This window comes from Dasypus novemcinctus, chromosome 3 (assembly GCF_030445035.2).
Source record: "Dasypus novemcinctus isolate mDasNov1 chromosome 3, mDasNov1.1.hap2, whole genome shotgun sequence".
In the NCBI taxonomy this organism is placed as follows: domain Eukaryota; kingdom Metazoa; phylum Chordata; class Mammalia; order Cingulata; family Dasypodidae; genus Dasypus; species Dasypus novemcinctus.
Window position 1 is genome coordinate 137,700,888 of NC_080675.1, and position 12,647 is coordinate 137,713,534.

The window sequence follows — 12,647 nt, forward strand, 5'->3', positions numbered from 1 at the left end:
GACCAGTTGTTCCTTCGCCGGGTTTTACAAGGATCCCCAACTTGGAGGCAATTTGTAATAGCCCCGGACGCCCTTAAAGCCATGCCCCGGGGTTCGCTGGGTCGCTCGAGTTTAACGCCAGCAGAAGCTACCCCTTCAAGCCTCTCCTCTTACTCCCTTTCCAAAGAAAAGTCAGAAAGCCGAAGATCCAATCCTAGCCTCGATTACGCAAGTTAGAGACTGGGTAAAATTGGGTGGATAACAGCAGCTGGGAAGGTGCTTTGAAGCTTAAATAGGTTATTGTGTGTAAAGTGCCTGGCTAGTAGGTGTCTAACAAATGTTAGACCCCTTCTGTTTTTGTCACTTCTAACGGGAATCTAGCGCTCAGCAAACCTAGGTTTGGTTTATCTCATTTAAACTTTCCCCAGTGAGTGACGGATGAAATTCCGACAATGTGCTAGAGGTAACGCAGATGGTAAGTCACAGTGGCAAGGTTTGAACCAAGGTTCGTGGGCTTCTCTGCGGGCATAGCTCCTCAAGCTGCAGGTGACAGACCAAAGCCACGTGTTCAGACCTAGAACGAGGTCAGTATCGCACCCGCCGCAGCAAGCACAACACTAAAGCAGGATTGCTCGGGGACCGACACAGCCTGCTGGGCCAACCGAGGCCAGGCCCTTAACCTCTCTGATCCTGTTTCTTCGTGTGCAAATTGGGGGTTAAAGTGCTTGTCTGCCCGAGTGGTTTTTATTTTCTTCTTTACACTTTCCTGTGCGGCCAGATTTTCTACGACGAAGCCACGGTGTCGTCAATCCAGCACACACCACGCAAGATCAGTCCTTTCTGCCCCGGAGCGCTCTCCCGGTAGCTGTAAACGCAGCGGACCGGCTCGGCGTGCCCGGGCTCCGCGCCCCGCCCTTCCCGGGGCCTGGGAGGGCAGCAGCCGCCTGGGGCGGGGGAGTTGGGAAAGTCACTTCGGAGCGCTGCGGAACTCCGCCACCGGCCAGCTCGGCCCTCAGCCGCAGCCAGCTCGGGCTGGGAAAAGCCGCCTCAGCAGCGGATGGGGGCGGGGCCTGGCCTGGGGGCGGGGCCGGCCTGGGAAGGAGGAAGCCCCCAAACTAGAGGTGGCGGTGGAACCCGGATCTCGGAGTTTCACATTTTCCGGAGCGGGACGCCGGGAGGCGGCGGGCGGGAAAACCCGGCGCCCGGAAGCCCTTGCTTTCTTTGACGCAAGGGCTCGAGACGCAGCCGCCGTCGGCCGAGCGCCGGGCGAAGAGGTAACGCAGAGCCGTGGGTGTCCCTCCACCCCCACTTTGCCTGGTCCCGGAGCCTCTGTCCTCCTGGCTGCACTCCTTGTGGCCATGGAATGTCCGCACCTCAGCTCCAGCGTCTGTATCGCTCCGGACTCAGCCAAGTTCCCCAACGGTTCCCCGTCGTCTTGGTGCTGCAGCGGTGAGTGCGGCTCCGGGCCGGCCGGGCCGCGCAACCGAGGCCGCGGCTCTGCCGGGCCTGCCGTCTAGGGACCGCAGGCGGCGGGCTCGCGGACTCTGGGAGGGGTGAGAGCGAGCCGGGCTCGGTGAACTGCGGAGGGAGGACGCGCTGAGGCGGGCGGGAGCGGCGGCACTCGCGGCTCCTTTGTTTCCCGCGGCCCGACGGTCGGGCCGGAGGAGCAGAGGCCCGCGAGGGGCCACGAGCGGTGGGAGCGCGCGTCTTGGGCGCGTGGGGCAGCCGCGGACCGCGGACCCTAGCCCGCGGCTCGCGGCGCCCTTTGCCTGGTCCTGCCCCGGGCTTTCCTCGCCAGCGTCTCGGGGTCGAGGGTCCGCCTCTCGCACGGCGGCCGCACGTGTGGCGGGGCTGGAGCTGCGTCCCATTCTCGGACCCGGCAGAACAAGCACCTCTCTCCTGGCTCAGCTTTGTCTGGGCGCTCGAGGCCGTTCGCTGCCGCCTGCCTTGGCCCCTCTTCCGTTCCCTTCTCCGCAGTCTGGGGCAACCCGATCCACGCGGGAGGGGGCCCTTTGCCCGGACCGGCGCTCGGAAGCTCGTGCGGATGAGGTCGGAGTCTTTCATCAGCCAGGGCGGGTGAAGTTTGAAAACAGACTGCTGGCAAAAAAACACGGAGGACAGCCAACAGCTGCTTTGGAGGGGTGGCTCTAGGTTGCCTTTGAGATCTTTTAGGTTGTCTGAAATTGCTTTGGGATTCCCGAGTTCATGGACTGTAGAACAGTTACTAGGTTTATGTAATGCTTGTGCGTAGCCTAGACATTTTAACTCCTTCTCTCCGTCTCCTTGAAAGCCCCAGTACCCTCCCATTGTCTGCTCTAGCGACTTCTTAGGATCGCACCATCGGCCACACTGCTTTGATTACTTCCTGGTAGGGCCCTGGTGCTGCTGCTAGTCTTTGTTTATTAGCTTTGAGATGATGAATGGTAACTTGAGTTGTAGTGTAAAATTTGAATTGTGCATTTCAAAAATCTTAAAGTTCCTTTAAGAAATCAAGAAGAGTAGCAACCAAACATTTTAGCTGTGTGACATTTCTCATTGTGGGCTGGAGCTGAGAAGATAAGAGAATGCTTTAACACTTTTGACAGGAAACTTGACTTCTTAAATGATTATGTCCTTGGAGAAAAACATACCGGTACAAAGAAAAAGGTACTTTAGGTTAAAGAATAGAAATAACAGCAATTTCCTGGAGCCCTCAGAGGTTTGGCGCTTTTGTTTGCCTTTGTAAAGTCATATCTTTTCTGCAAAAAGCCTTTGAAGATTAACCGGTCAATTGGTTTTACCGTGCAGTATTGCGATTCTTTTGTGAGGGCACAAAAACCTGTATAAATTAGTTCTTACCTATAACTGTAGTTTTAACAGTGAGTGGTTGAGTATGGAACAACAAATAAGGTGTATCAAGGTGTTTTACAGATTGGTTGTGGTGCATTAGTTTTAATTGTAGCTATAGCTATGGTGCTATAGCTCCAACTTCTTACTTTTTTTTCCCAAAAAACATTTGAAGAAAAAAAGACTAAAATAAATACTAGAAAAATCATACCTTATGAGGAGTGCTGATCTGCAGTAAATAAACTACAGGAATACAAAATGGACAGTTACCACACCCCTGGCTCTTTTTTTTTCTGCTGGGTAAAATCGCATCAAACTTAAAAATGGCTTCACTGGCATCTATAAAGGGAAAAGAATGATACAAGTCAGAGTCCACTTGACTGCAGAAAAGATGTACATAGAAAATTGAGTACCTCTTCAGGAACTTATGTAAACCAAAATGGAGCCTAATTTAGAGACTTACCTTTTGCTGATAACAAGAACAAACTGATATGTTTAGCCCTAAGGGAGGTGTGATTTCTGTCCAAGGGGTAGAATGCCATCTTTGCATCTTGCAACAAGGTTTGCCTCTGACATTGCTTTGCAAGGGTGATTCTAGTCATTTGCTTGGATTTTAGAACCAATAAAGCTAGTTTCCCAATTCTGTGTGGGTTTTTTTCTCTGTCCACAGTCTGTGAATTGAACACATTTCATGTGGGCCTCCCCCATTTTAACCCGTTGGCATCCATTCATTGATGGAATCTATGTTACCGTCTTGAGCTTGATCTTGTTCTTGCCTGCTTGTTGTTTCATTGATCAAATGATTAGTAAATCTGTAATCATTAACTAACTCATCATCTTGGAATGTTATGTATTCTTGTACTTATTCTCCAACATTCTCTTTTTTTAGTAGGGTATCGAAAAGGTAGCCAGCGTTTTGCAATTATGTGACTGGGTATTGAGTCTGATGATGTTTTTCTTAAGGAGAGGGAAAATCCCTGTTTTGGCATTGGGAAAATAAAAATAATGGCTTCCCCTTGTTTTCTTTGGGACCTTGAAATTACACCACAGTTAGGCAGGCTTAAGGCAGCTAAGCAAATAGCAAAAGATCAATATCCTAAGCTATATCAGCTAGCATTATATCTTTGAACAAGTTCTGATCCATTGGAGTATCAGTTTCATTATATTATCTGTTTAAAAAAGGCTAATTAACGTTTACTTCATAGGTTACTGTTAGGATGTAGAGAACACGTTAATAAAGAGAATTCTAAAGCCTCTTAAATGGGGCCTAGGACAGATGCACTTTATGCTGAATTCTGCTTTACAGGGAGATATATTACTCAACAAGATTAGGGGGTGCAAGATGTAATTACACTTCAGAAATAAGTTGAGCTTCTTATCTGTGGAAGGCACTGTATACTGCGTTATATAATTGTGTACTGCAGCAGTTCTCAGACTTTTTGTTTTCAGGACTTCTTTATACCCTTAAAAATTATCTGGAGAGAGAATTTTTACCAGAGAGCTTTAGTTTGTGTGGCTTGTATCTACTGATATTTGCTGTATTAGAAATTAAAACAAACTTTTAAAGTATGTCAACTGATTTACAAATGACAATGAATCTATTATCTGTTAACATACATAAATATACATAAAATAACTATCTTCAAAAAATAATGAGAAGGGTAATATTTTACATTTTTGCAACTCTTTGTTATAGAAGACAGCTACTGGATTTACATATCTGCTTCTGCATTCAGTCTGTTGAGTTATCTTTCATGTGGCCTCTGGAAAACTCCTGTATGACTGCAAGTATAAGAGTAAACAATAATAGTAATGTCTTAATAGTATTTGTGAAAATATTTCTGACTTCACAGACCCCCTGAAAGGGTCTTGGAAATTCTCAGAGGTCCAGGACCACAGTTTGAGAACCCATTAATATGAAAATATAGTACCAGTTAAGGACACCTGCTCTTATCAAAATAGCTTTTAAAAATTAGAGAAATCTTTTTAAATAAAGTTCAAACAACATTCTAAGAAGAAAAATTAGAGAAATCCTCAATGATTTAAGGCTAGCGACATTCATGTCTTTGTGGAGACTTGCAGGATTTTTTTTGAAGTATACTAGCTGGGAAGTGGATGGTGGGGTCCAGTAGTATCTTGTTCTCTAAAAAGTTACAATCTAATCTAGTTGGGGAGAGACAGGAAGCTAAGTGGTTAGGAGATAAATTCATGTTATGGTTTAAGGTAAATGTTGAAAATAGCAATCTCCTAATAAGGTACAAGCTGATTTATATTTAATCTTTGCCAAAGGCATTCTAATTTTAAATGAAAAAGTTTTAAATAAAAACTAGGAAACTCTCAAGTTTTCTCTTATGTGCACATACCAGACGTTATTTTTGGAAACTTGAGGTTTGGGGCATACTTTATTTTTGTGGATAAGAGAATTGAGCCAGTGGCAATACAGGGGGAAAAACAAATTGTTTAAGAAGATGGCCTAAATACAACTGTATTAATAACAAAGGAAAGACCTGATGTTTTTATGCCAAGCACTTAGATTTCAGGGGTTTGGGTTATGTAGCCAGTTGAACTGAATTTGAGATATTTTAATATCATAGGAATGAGAATTTTTCCCTCATTAATTCTTCAAAGAGTTGCGAGTGCTTTTTTAAGTTTCCAAGACACATCTGGCCTCACATTACTCTAATCCAAAAGAAGTAGATGTGGATCAAATAAATGTTCTGCAAATTTTTGTAGATATTGGATATAAACTCTCTTTTTAAAGATCCATTCAGCAGAATGAGGTGCTGATTATTCGTTTTTTTGTCAGTGGTAACAAATTTGTAGTAGTCTGTGATAAAGTTGAGAAATCATCTTGATGGAATGATGGGTTATTTCGTATCATATTTCACTCAAAACCTGTATCTAGAGAACACTTTTGTTTGCCCTGTAGGCTAGATAGGACCAGTGATTTTTTTCTAGATAGGACCAGTAATTTGTTTATCGTTAGGTCAGATGCATTTATTGCTTTTTAACACTATGAAGTATTTATTAAGTGCCTTGCGCTTAATAGGGCACCATGTCAATATTTGCTTAATTCCATTTAGATCCTGCCAAGAGTGGTTATTACCTTTATGTTATGAAGTAAATGCAAACTAAGTGAGCTTCCCCCCAAAATGCTTTCACCAGTCTTTACTTCGAGTATTTTTGTTGTGAAGTGAACTTCGGCTAGATTTTGAGCAAATGACCATTTGTGATGTTCCCACAATGAATTGGTATTCTTTTGACATTCAGTGTTTATGGATGGGCTGGTGGACATTTAAAAATGTACTAGATGTGGATGGGGCAATTTAAAAATGGTGGAAAGTTGATAATTTTTTCATATTAATGAAGATTAATATGTGAATTTTATATACCTTTCTGCATAATTTAAACTTTTCTTTTCTTTTTTTTCTTTTTTAAAAATAAAATTTGTAAGCTTAAGTCAAATGCAGTCTTTCCTTTCTGGCAATAAATCTTTCCTCCTCCTCCAGAATCTTATAGTGGACTCAGCCTGTTTCTTTCCAAAGTCTCTAAATAATTGGTAGTAGATTTGTAAGACCTAGAATATAGTGTATGCTCCATGTGTTTGAAGAGGTTGCTGTCCAGGGATTCAACCTAACATTTTGCAGTTGTAAAGAAGTTGTGACACATTGATCGAAAGTTATTTTCCAAGTGTACCTAGTAGTATACAAAGAACATCCTTCATGGCCTAAGGAGAAGAAAGGGTGGGGGATTGGAGGGAGAATATGAACTCTTTGATTCAGTTTCCTGTTATTTATTTATCCTCAAAATAATTCCTTCTCATCATTCTTTGCTTTTACAGCATTAGCCTTAGGCTCTTATAACATCCTGCATTTTCCTTGTTGAAATTTATGCAATTTCATTCTTTACTGGAATATGATAGATTGATTTTGGACCCTTCAAAGTAGATACAGAAGTACCTATGTTTTTATAGTGCTTGTAGCTCAGTGAGTAATTTAAATTCCTGTCTTAAAATATGAGTGCCTTCCATCATGGAATAATTTACATGTACATTTCCCCTTAACCTGCTTTGGGTTTTAGTTTTTTTTTTTTTCCTTTCTTAACTCCCTCCCCCCTTTTGAGCTTGTTCTATATTTTTCCCCTTTTGAAAAAGGTTTGTTCTTGTTTTATATTTTTTCCTTCTTTAAAAAGGCTTAGTCTCCTTTGATTAAGCTGCAGTTTATGACCTTTCTACATACAGGTCTTGTTTTCAATAGATTTCAAATAGTGTGTGTTTGGAATAAAAGTTTGAAGTGGAAATTATATACTGTTTAATGTATTTTAGTGCTACATGAGTGCAGCTGCATTCTAAGTGTTTTAATAGAAGTTTTCTTGGGCAGATAACTTAGAAGGAAGTGCTTTGATAGGTTCTCAGTAGCGGCTCGTACTTTTTGGACAGTGTGTTTGTGATGATGCTTACCTTGATTGGCAAGAATAGCATTAACAATAACAACAACTTGTTCATCTTAACCTAGATGCTCTGAGATTTGTGTGTAATAGTGTGTTTTGAGAATGTCGGTAAGTGTGGTTTTCTTTCAGACTGACAAAGAAATTTACCTTAAAATTGTTCATTGTAATTGTATCTTGAAATCTTCTGGGGTTGTTGAATGAACTTTGGCTTAGAAACTTGTAATACAGATCATCTTTTAACTGCAGTGCGTCTGCAAATGTTAGTATTTATAGTAATTCCAGATGTTTTCTCATCTATTAGTTTTACTGAGTAGGAGGAGAATTTGAGAACAACATAAAGTAACTTCAAAGCAGTTTGCTAACATTTAATCCTAACTTAATTACAACTCATCCTTGTAGTTTTTCCTGTTTTACAGATTGTGAAACTGAGAAAAAGGTAGAGAGAGTTGCTTAAATTGCTGTGGATATAATAGGTAGCCCAAAGTTTAAATTCAAATGCTATTTAATTTGAATACCATTCAAATCATACTTTTAGCATACCTTTTTAAAAAGCAGGGTCATTATTTTGCCATCCAATAACTTAATGCTTGAAGTGATTGGAAACATTCTTGAATTAATTATTTTGGAGACTTTGGGCATGAAAATTAGTTTTAAATTCATTTTGAAAATTATCTATTTAAAAATTCTGTGATTGATTACCTACTCCTCCCCTCTTCCCCCCCACCTCCCCTTTTTTTTTTTCATTTTATTTTTGGAGGAGATTCTTCTTGGAAGTGGTTTGTTGTAGGGTGAAGGAGGAATATACTTGCATAGAATTCTTAAGGTATTGAATATACTTTGTCTATGGTAGCTCAGAGGTTATATGAATCTTTGCTTTATGGCAACATACTTTTTGATTCTATTTAGGTATATTCTAAGATTTTCCATTGTATTTCCTGTAAAAGTTAATTGTACTCTTTGGACTGTAGAACTTTAAACAGATTTTCTCTTTAAGAAGTATATCTTAAGAAGATATACTCAAGAGTACCTGTATATATGCTTTTTATATATGTCTAAAATCCTGAGGAGCATATGAAGGTTATTTCAAATGTGGACATTGAAAAATGAAATTTGCAGTTGTCTTAAGTGTTGTATTAGCCCAGTGCCTCACAATTAGCTAATTAAATTTCACAGATCCCCTTTGAGGAGGGAATCTAGTGTTTATTTTTAAGATGAACCAGCTTGTATCTTTTGAAAAATAATATAACCAATTGGATTTTATCTGGTAACTTTGACTCTGCTTTAGGATTGCATGGCTCTACCAGTGGGCTCTTTTCCTTCTTGAGTAGGCATTTTATCTTGATATTTTTTCTTTCTTCTAGCTGGGTTTAAGACAGCCTTGTCAAAATCTGCTTGCCTGTTTATCCTTGTTCTGCCCTGAAAAATCTTGATTTTATGAACTGTTATCGTACTATCTTATTATGAGGAAGAGCAGGTTAGCAGTTAACTGTCTTATTCCTGCATGTTTATTTTACATGCTTATGATAGTAAATTTGTTTTAGCGTCTTTAAATTTTTGCCCTTGCTAACCATGGTCAGGTTTTCTTTTTTGAACAATAGATTACTGTCCCCACCTTTATTTTGAACATTTGCTGCATAATATTGAGATGACAATATTTTGATGAAAGTTTTTGAAGCTCATGCTGAATTCTAGGAAAAATAAATTTGTGTGATGAAAGGTTTCACTGGAATAATCAATAGTTAATATATTAAATGTTCTAATATAACATTAAACATTTGGAAGTAGAAACTTCTATATAACTTGGAGACTAGGGTTGGACCCTTGTATTATTGATTAAATACTTTTTTATTTTAGTTTCACACCATAGATTGTCCTTTGTCTTCATTGAGATGAACTCTTTTTCCATCTGAATTATTTTGGGTGTCAATAGTGAGATATTTTAACATTGAAGAATTTCCTCTGCACCAATTAACGGGCTCAAATTTGAGCTTATGTTTATAAAGTAGCTGCCAGAGCTCAATATTCATGTCATGAGAATTTAATTCTGGGAGCTTAACTATATCAGTTTTATTTTAGTCATTTTGAGGTTGTGTTTGTGTATAGTCTTTTTAAAGGCTCATTTAAAAAATTATATTTTCAGACTTTTGTGTATTTTTTTTAAGATTTTATTTCTTTTCTTTCTCCACCCTACCCATCGTTGTTTGTGCTTGCTGTCAGCTCTCTGTGTCTGTTTGTTCTGTGCTCTCTGTATCTGCTTGACTTTTTTTTAGGAGGCATGGGAAACCAAACCCGGGAGGTACCCAATCACGTGCGCCACATCCACTCCCTGCTTGTTGTGCTCTCTTTGTGTCTCCTCTTTATGATAATCTTGTTGTGTCATCTTGTTTCATCAGCTTGCTGTCTTGCTTGTCTTCTTTAGGAGATACTGGAAACTGAACCCTGGACCTCCACATGTGGTGGGTGGGTGCCCAGTTGCTTGAGCCACATCTGCTTCCCTCCTAGAGATTTTTGAAAAAAATGTTTTCAAATGTCAAATTTGAAAATTGTGCCTGTTGGTTGTTTAAAAACAACAACACTACTCAACCATTATAATTAAATCTTGGCTTATGTTAATAAGGATGAACTGTTTTAAAAAATAAGCTAAAATAGTTAACACATTTGGAGTTTTGCAGGTTCCTATTTTCTGCAATATTGAGTGCCATTGTTAAGCAGAGTATAAGTTTGTGCCCAGTTTATATTTTTTCCTTTCCATTTTTTCATAAATAGTCCCAATGATTTTTAAAAAGTGAAGAGTTATCTACTACACCAGTAAATACCATAACGATGGTAATTTTTTCACACTTTTTGCTTTAGTGCTAACCTTTATTACATAACCACAAAAAACCTAGGAAGAGAATTATACAATGCACATATTAAACCTATTGTCTGAGTAAAGTCTTTTTTAGGTTCCTAAGCCTCATAATTATTTTATTTATTTAAAGGAGGGAGGGCTTCCTTAAAATATATATACACATATTTTTTTTACATTGCATACACTTGCTATTGTTTTGAAACAATTGTGTTATTTACATTTATTACTTGATTCACACCTTTTGAGCATGCTACTACTGTTTAATCATGGATTTGCTTATTTAGGTTGTTGGCAAAAGCATGGAATTGCATCATATTTTAAATTAAGTAAATGGAAATACTAGATGTCAGAATTTTTCTTATGTGATTCATGGTGTTTGTGGTCATTCTCCATTCTCTCAAATATCTTTAAGATATTTTGCTATGGGATTGTCAGCTTCATAAGGGAAGTTGTTTGTTTGCTATAACCCCCTGAGAATTTTTATGTAGTTATTTGTGTCTGGTCTTCCAAAGACAAAAATGGCCCATATTGTCTCTGATTTTGCTTTGGTTTTAGTGATTTTGATCCTTCCCCCACTACTCTTTCTCTTCATTTGGGAGGTAGGGGTATGGTTCCAGTATTTGGATGAAAACTGGTAGAGTAGATAAAGAAAGTATAATCGTTTCACTAGGTATTTTTCACCAAAGTAGGTCTGAATAAGGGAGTTTGTGATAGAAGGAATAATTGTAAATTTGTTTTGTGCATTATTGTTTTTGAGACTGTTATTTCACATATGTTGTTTCCCTTTCTTGTTGAAAAACTGATCTCAGAAATCTATTTCAAAATAGAATAAAATACTTGAGACAGTGGGGGACCAGCCTTATGGGTCGGAATTTGCCTCCATGTGGGAAATCAGCAGGGCCAGATGCCCTCCTTTTTCTGGCTCTGTAGGTATCTGGATCGGTTAACATGTAGATGACAAATTTTGGCCATCTTTGAAATAACATTTAGTAGAAGACACATACCATGAGCTCTGCAAATTAGTCTCACAGTATATAGGGAATTCAGTGGGTACTGGGACCCAAATGATAAAAACTACTATTGTAATGTTTGTGCTGTGTAACGTATTTTAAATATACTTTTTCTTTTTAAAAGAAAAAAAATGGTTGAACATTTCCATGAATTGATATGATTGTTATGTCAGTTTACCTTTGAGTGATTAATTCACATTTTCAGAAGAGTGATACACACATAATTGAGTCATGTAGTACCAAATGGCTTAAAATAAAACAACAGTCTCCCTCCCCTCCACCCTCAGCCCTGCTGTTCAGAGAGAACCGCTTTGAGTTTTTTAGTTTTCTCTCTCATACTTCTATGTGCATACTTCTAATATACTGCTATTTCTTAACTTACCAATTTTAGACATTATCTGTTGATCTCTTGCTATGGTAAATGAAGCCTTTAGTGCTTGTATCACACCTCCTCTGTATCCCTCTCTCCATTTCCCAATATAATCAGGTCACAAATTTTGCAAAATAGGGTGACTACTTTTTCTTTTTTGTCCGCCATTTTATTTTTTTCTCAAGTTAATAATGACCTCTTTTTAAAATCACTTGGTTTATCTTCTATGTATTTCTCTGAAATGTACCTGTAAATCTGTCAGATGTCTATGAATATTGTTTGCCAAGCACCTAGGATTAGCTGTTCTCTTATTGCCACTTTTTTCTGAAGACCTCCTTCTCAGTGTCCTCTGTCCTCTTTCTTCTGTCTGAACTAATTGTACTCTAGGCCTACTGAACAGATATTTACTTTGCTGTTCTCTTATATTAGAGCTCCTACTTCCTGGATACTATGTCTTTTTTCTTGGTTCATTCCATTGTTTTGGTGGAGTACATCATCTAGCTCCATTTTATGTGAGGTAAATTAAAAAATTTTCCTTATAGCAGTGATAGGTTTATAGAAACATCACACAGTGAGTGTGATGAGTTCCCATTTACCTATCTCTCATGCAAAAAATATTCCCTGTTTTAACATTTTGCCACATTAGTGTGGTACTTTTGTTATAATTCATGAAACATCATTATAACATTAGGGTTCACTCTTGTAATGTTCAGTTCTTTGGGTTTTTTTTTGTGTGATAACTTTTATACAAACTAAAATTTCCCTCCCCCCCTTCTTTTGAATATACAATTCGTTGGTCTTAATTGCATGCACAAAGTTATTCCTCCATCCCCATCATCCATTGCCAAAACTTTTCTATCCACCCTAAACAGAAACTCCATACCAATTAAACATTAACTCCCCATCACCTCCCCCACAAGCCCCTGGTAACCTATATTCTAGTTTCTGACTTTATGAATATATATTTTCTGCTTATGTCATAAAAATGAGATCATACAGTTTTTGACCTTTTGTGTCTGGCTTATTTCACTCACCATGATATTTTCTCAAGGCTTATCCATGTTGTAGCATGAACCAGAATTTAATTTCTTTTATGGCCGACTAGTATTCTGTTGTATGTATATACCACATTTTGTTTATATAGTCATCTGTTGGTGACACT

The 12,647-nt window shown here is 39.1% G+C and overlaps 1 protein-coding gene across 2 annotated transcripts in view; it reads left to right on the top strand.

Moving 5' to 3' along the window:
* The first annotated feature begins 575 nt into the window (after positions 1-575).
* USP3 (ubiquitin specific peptidase 3) overlaps positions 576-12,647 on the top strand; it is a 119,559-nt gene continuing 107,487 nt past the window's right edge. Inside the window, exon 1 of one of the 2 annotated variants that reach the window (XM_004466678.4) lies at positions 576-1,428. In XM_004466678.4, the coding sequence (XP_004466735.1) occupies positions 1,338-1,428 (91 nt within the window). In that variant the 5' untranslated portion in view covers positions 576-1,337. The remainder of the gene's footprint in view (positions 1,429-12,647) is intronic. The other variant, XM_071214232.1, reaches the window with a different exon arrangement.